The sequence below is a fragment of the Hydra vulgaris genome, chromosome 09 (genome assembly GCF_038396675.1).
Source record: "Hydra vulgaris chromosome 09, alternate assembly HydraT2T_AEP".
NCBI lineage: Eukaryota > Metazoa > Cnidaria > Hydrozoa > Anthoathecata > Hydridae > Hydra > Hydra vulgaris.
Window position 1 is genome coordinate 64,422,398 of NC_088928.1, and position 6,374 is coordinate 64,428,771.

The following is a 6,374-nucleotide window of genomic DNA, read 5'->3' on the forward strand; positions in this document are numbered from 1 at the left end:
CTTTTAACAGCAAGAGGTTTTTTATTAAAGATTATGGAAAAGTTATACAGCATATACTTCCAGAGTGTTATGATGTATGGCAGTGAAACATGGGCAATGAAGGTTGATGATGTTCAGCGTTTGGAAAAAACAGAAAGGATGATGATTAGATGGATGTGTAGTGTGACCAGAAAAGCAGTGATGATCTAAAAAAAGAAAATTTCAAAATTTATAAAATATTTCTCCTGCTTATATGTATTCATACATATATATTTAATTTATTTGTATAATTATAGTTTATTTTCTTATCAGTATACAATATAAAATGTATTTTAGATGCTAATGTTGAAGTTTTGACGGATACAGACAATAATTTGCAAGGGCTTTTTTTTCAAGATTTTTTTATGCACAGTGCCTACAATGCATATCCTGAGTTTTTATGCATGGATGCGACATATAAGTTATTAGAAATTTGTCTACCCGTTTGTATTCTGCTATGCGAAGATGGAGCTGGTTGGTTTGAATTGTTTATTTATCAAAGTTTTGATATTTATAAATAATTAATAACCTTAAACATCGTATTTAGTTATGCCTAATTTACATTCACTTTTTTGTATAGGTGAAAGTGAAATAGCTGCTGTAGGTTTGCTTACGCATGAAGATGCTGCATCTCTTAGGTATAATTTCTTTGCTGTGTCTGGCTTTGATGTATATGCATAATAACAGACAAAACTAATATTAAATTAATCAAACTGATATTTTATATTCTTAAGTGGCATTTCAAAAATGTATATGTTACATTTATAAACCGCCACAATAATGACTAGTCAGAATAATATTTTGAAGTTGTTGAAAGACCATCTCGTCTCTGTATATATATATATTTCTCTATATATTATTTTTTTATTATTTGTTTTAAAGTTGGTTTGTTGAAAGATTTAAGAGTTTCAATATTGCTTGGCCAAAGACAAATGTCTTCATGACAGACGAAGACTTAACAGAGAGAGAGATTTTACGTAGTGCTTTTCCAGGGGTTTCTCTATTACTCTGCTTATTTCACACCATGAGGTAATATTAAATACCCAGAAGTGACAGCGCTAGTTGATTACTGGATAATGAATCCTTCTGATTTTTATCATGATTGTTAATTTTTATCTGTAAGTACGGATCATATAAAATCTTATAAACTTTCTTTCTAATTTTTTTTATAAGCCAACATCACACTTTTGTTTACAGAACTTTCAATCGTGAGATTACAACTTCCAAACTCGGGATAACAAGCGGTGAACGAACTTCATCTTTAGAACTTATTTAGAAATTGGCCTATGCTACATCAGAGGAGGTTTATGATGAATTATATAGATTATTTATTTCATCTTCTCCAACTACTGTTGTAGATTATTTTATAACAAGAACTGGCATAATATTCATTCTGATTGGGTTTTTGGTTTAAATTTTGCTAGTGGAAACTTCATGAACAGCACCAACAACCGTCTTGAAAATTTCAATGGCAAATTAAAAGAAGTGATTGACTGCAACAGCTCATTAGAAAATTTTCTGGATAAATTCTATGTTGTTTTAGCATCGATGCGTAACGAGAGAGATCATAAGACTGTTTTTCAAATGCAAAAAGTTCTGGTTGACATGTTCGATCCCAACTCAGCTGAGGCAGCATATAAGAAAGTTCTAACATTGTATGCAGCTCAACATGTTTTAAAGCAAATGAGCTTGTGTGGAGACATTAATTTGTTACAAAGAGAAAATGAATACTTTATGGTAAACACCACTGAAGGTCTGCATACAGTGACTTCAAATTTTTGTTTATGTATGTTTAGAAAGTCAATGCACTTACCTTGTAGACATACTTTTGCTGCTCGCCAGTTCCTTAGAATAAATTTATTCAATATTGACTTGTGTGCTGAATGGTGGATATTAAAGTACTATCGTCAGCATCAACGAGCTTTTAATAGTCCTGTAATGGCTGATGAGTCGAGATCTGTAGAGTTTCATGTAGCTCCAAAAAGAAAACTACTTTCTCAGCATGAGAAATTTAAACTTGCTCTACAGGAAACTTCATTTCTTGCTACCCTTATTTCTGAATCCACTGGACAGACTTTGGAACGTCTCAGTCTTTTACAAGCTATAAAAAAAGGTTGGACTGATGGTAAGGTCTGTTAGTTAATGAACTTATTGATGAGGATATTTGTTCATCACAACCAGAAAGTACATTACCTAGTGCATTAACTATAATTACAGATTCTCCAATAAATTCATTGGGATGTGTATCTGTAGTTAATGGTGTAAACACTTCAGTAGCACCGTTAATAGTCAGTGAAGAAAATGTTTTAAGCACTAAAAAAAATGTTTCACAATTAGCTACAGAGTATGCAATTGATAACGACAGCATTTTATTCGAGCAAGCTATAATTTCTGAAAAAACGCTATCTCAACAAGAAGAGTTAACATCTGTGAAGAACTATGCAGGTGCATGTTTAAACTGTTTCTCCCCTTTAAAATATTTCCTCATTAAAATACAAATAAATCAACAAATTTAGTATTTTCACACTTTAAAAACCATAAATTTCTTGTAGAGTCTAACCTGAACAGGATTCGCATGCCGAAACATGTTTCTCGATGTGGACGACCTAAAGGTTCTACTCTGACCACTATTGGTTTGACAAGAAAGCGACAACCTAATTTACATGAAAGAAGAGTACCTTTTTTGAAATTACATCCATCAAAAAGACATGCTAGTATGTATAAAAGATGCAGATGTTTATTTTTTCATTAGTATTTCTATAATATAATTTACTTGTTAATTAATCATTTTTTACTAACCATATATATACAAACTTTGCATTTAGTGATGCTGGGTTGGTTTTTAAAACCAGATGATGTCCATAAAGCTCTTTCTGGCATTCTCATTGAAGGTAGTTGTATTGAAAAAAGAGTCAATCATATATCATCTGCTATTCTTGATGAAATGCTGTAGGAGCTCTTTTATCGCTACAAGGGTATTTTACCCCAGATGGATGAAAAGTGCTCCATGAACTAATTGATGCCAAATCTCGTCAAAAAAATTTGGCCTTGTGCTGTGTGCCAGAAAAGCACTTGCTTGGGTAATGACATTGGGGACTCAGTAGGATGTGATTTATGCCTTTTGTGGTTTCACAAAAAATGTGTTGGTCAGAAAGAGGGGTATCTTCTAAAATCAAAATACTGGTTTTGTCATTCTTGTTAGAATGTTTTTTTATTAATAAAATGTAGTTATACTTGGCTATACTATATTTGGTATCAAGTGCTTAACTTATATATTATAATTAGCATCATATGTTTTATTTTACTATTATATTTTAAGTCTACTGGATTTTTTAAGTTTTTTTACTCATTCATAGTTACAAATCGTATACTGAGAGTCCTCAGGCTGTATGTTATTTTCCAGGTTTTGCAGGTAAACTGTTTTCTCCATTTATTCTTTGATCTTATATTCAACTAAATTTACGTAATTTAAATATAAATAGGCCGCTTAACATTTAACACCAGGGCGAAAACAAAATACTTACATAAAAAGTATAGCTAGTATATCTAGAATTAGAATCATTAGAATTTTTAGAGCTTTAGGTAGTTAAGAGTTTTTTCTTTTACAGACACAAATAATTTTCACTAGAATTTTTAGAGCTTTTGATAGTTTAGAGTTTTTAACAAAAAATAATTTTCACTAGAATTTTTAGAGCTTTAGATAGTTTAGAGTTTTTAACAAAAAATAATTTTCACTGAAATTTTTAGAACTTTAGATAGTTTAGAGTTTTTAACAACAAATAATTTTCCCTGAAATTTTTAGAGCTTTAGATAGTTTAGAGTTTTTAACAACAAATAATTTTCACTAAAATTTTTAGAGCTTTAGATAGTTTAGAGTTTTCAACAACAATTAATTTTCACTAAAATTTTTAGAGCTTTAAATAGTTTAGAGTTTTTAACAACAAATAATTTTCACTAAAATTTTTAGAGCTTTAGATAGTTTAGAGTTTTTAACAACAAATAATTTTCACTAAAATTTTTAGAGCTTTAGATTTTATTAATTTCAGATTTATCTATAAAATTTTAAAATAGTTTAGAGTTTTTTCTTTTTGTTTTTAGCCGAAAGTAATTTTCACTAGAATTTTCAGAGCTTTAGATTTTTTAAATTTCAGATTTAGATTTTAGATTTAGAATTTCATGTTTCATTTTTCAAAGTTCATGAGTAAAACAAATAAAACTTTCAAAGTAAAATAGTTGTCATTTTATTCTTAAATATATGTTATTTAAAGATAGGTAAATAATTTATTTTATGGTTAACATCTTCCATAGAAAAATTAACATATAATTTTAGAATTTTTTGAACTTTATATAATTTTTAATCCGAAGTTTAAATTTGTTATTGTATTATTATTTTGTTACAAGTTTAAACAAGTACTTTTTATTATATTCTGTTTTTCCCTTTTCTCTAGTTCTTCTAATTCCAGTTTGAGTTGGCTTTTTGTTGAAATATGGTTTAATTTAGTAAATTTTCATTATTTGAAATTTACTTTGTTAATCATTAGCTAACAGTTACAGAAAATTTGAACTAAACAATAAGGTAAGAAGTTTAGTTTACTGGTAATATTACAAAGTAGATCCTTACTGGTAATTTTGTTACTTCTTTTTGTACCTTTCTCTACCAGTATACAGGCGTTTAAATGTTTCATCTTAACTACAGTTTGTATTAGTTAATAATAAGTATAATTATAAGCTATTTTCATTACATACAGTGACTGTTCTTGAATGTTTTCAGAAGCGTTCAACGTATTTTATTGTTTCAAAAAGTTATCTTTGAACCAGTGGTCCCAAATCACTTCTGGATAACATCACTGGTAATAGACACAAGTATGGGGTCTTCCATAAAGTTCGCACACCTAAAATTTAGACCCTCGTTCTCTAAATAGTATGCATCTCACTGAGTCTGTAATTTGCTCAATGCTTTAACTAATATTTAGCCCTGTGGTAATCTGTTCTAATAGTTATCAAAATGAAGTATGAGATGATTCATAATTGAAATGCACTAAAAATCTCCTATATATTTAAACTACTTTTTACTTATATATTTAAATTAAAGTGTTTTGGAACAGTACTACATAGGTACCTAATGTATAAGTACATTATACATTAATGTACTATATACATTATTGTATAATGTACATAGTACCTAATGTTTTTCTACAATTATTTCTTGAAAATTATAGTGGTTACTGCAACAGATAAGTACACATTTTTTTTTTTAGTTGCTCTATCAATTTTTTACCAATTTTAAAACAATTATAATTAAAATAACAGCAATCGATGGTAAATGAAAAATTAAAAGCAGCATTTGGGCAGTAGAATAGCAATAGACACACAGTAGCTGAGGGAGGTGTGGAGTTTTAGTTACCCTAACCACCTAAGATAACTTCTTTTCATTCATTTAAATAGTGTTTTGGAATAAAGTTTTTCATATTTTTTTTTTTTGGTAGAAAATAAGTTAAGGAGCCTACACTTTTTTGCAATGCATTAGGAAACTTGCCTGCTTTTTGCATGGTATATAAAATAATATGTAAAAAATAATTTTTCAGCAAAAATCAATTTATATAAAAAAGACAAAATTTATTAGAATTTTAAAAACTATGTGTTGGTGCAGAGCAAACAATGTTTTTTTTTATCTTTATAAATTAAAACTTTATAATTGTTCTTTCTTGAGGACAGGCCAAGACATAATAGTAATAATCATAATTAAGGAGTCATTTAAGGCCTATAGATTTGGAATCAGTAGAGAAACATTAAAATTTTTAAAAAAGTGTTTTTTTGGGACACCCTGGTATGTACTTCTATAATTGACCCTCCCCATATACCAGATACACATATGAAAGCAATTAAAATATTGAATAAATGTTTTTAATGGATGACACCTAAAAGTTAGGGTTATTGTATATCATTAATAAAACCTCCTTTGCATTTCATTAAGCTATTGAGTATTTATTGATATAATAATAATAAAATCAAAAATTACCTGTTTAATGTAATTTTTCAGTCCATTGAATAAATTAGTGAATTGACTCAATGGACTTACTTTATAAATAATAATAATGATTCTGAATATTTATAAAGGATAACCATGTTAAAAATTAGAATTGCTGCTTTACAATAAGGACCTGTTCTCAGGTAGAATTTCAATGTAAGGCTCCAATTTAAACAAATATGGTAAACTGGAATAAAAATTCACTTTGATCCAGCCGGGTATTGAACCCAGGTGGCTGACATCGAAGCCCCAGTGACATACCGCTGGACTAGACTACTAATAATATCTTTTATAAGCTAATATTGCCTTGGTTTTTAGTTCATAAATT

General features: G+C 28.8%; 1 protein-coding gene across 1 annotated transcript; it reads left to right on the top strand.

Moving 5' to 3' along the window:
* Positions 1–238: 238 nt before the first annotated feature.
* LOC136084928 (uncharacterized) lies at positions 239–1,377 on the top strand. The gene is made up of 4 exons (XM_065806324.1): positions 239–492; positions 599–656; positions 901–1,047; positions 1,216–1,377. Exons 1-4 carry the CDS (start codon positions 384–386, stop codon positions 1,292–1,294), a joined length of 393 nt encoding a protein of 130 aa, XP_065662396.1. The 5' UTR covers positions 239–383; the 3' UTR covers positions 1,295–1,377.
* Positions 1,378–6,374: the final 4,997 nt, after the last annotated feature.

What these genes read in the sequence shown, in the direction of transcription:
- LOC136084928 (XM_065806324.1), top strand. Translation starts at nt 384, where the DNA reads ATGCACAGTGCCTACAATGCATATCCTGAGTTTTTATGCATGGATGCG. An exon ending in GCTATGCGAAGATGGAGCTG is followed by an intron (nt 493 to 598) that starts GTTGGTTTGAAT and finishes TTTTTTGTATAG; the next exon opens with GTGAAAGTGAAATAGCTGCT. An exon ending in TGCTTATTTCACACCATGAG is followed by an intron (nt 1,048 to 1,215) that starts GTAATATTAAAT and finishes TTTTGTTTACAG; the next exon opens with AACTTTCAATCGTGAGATTA.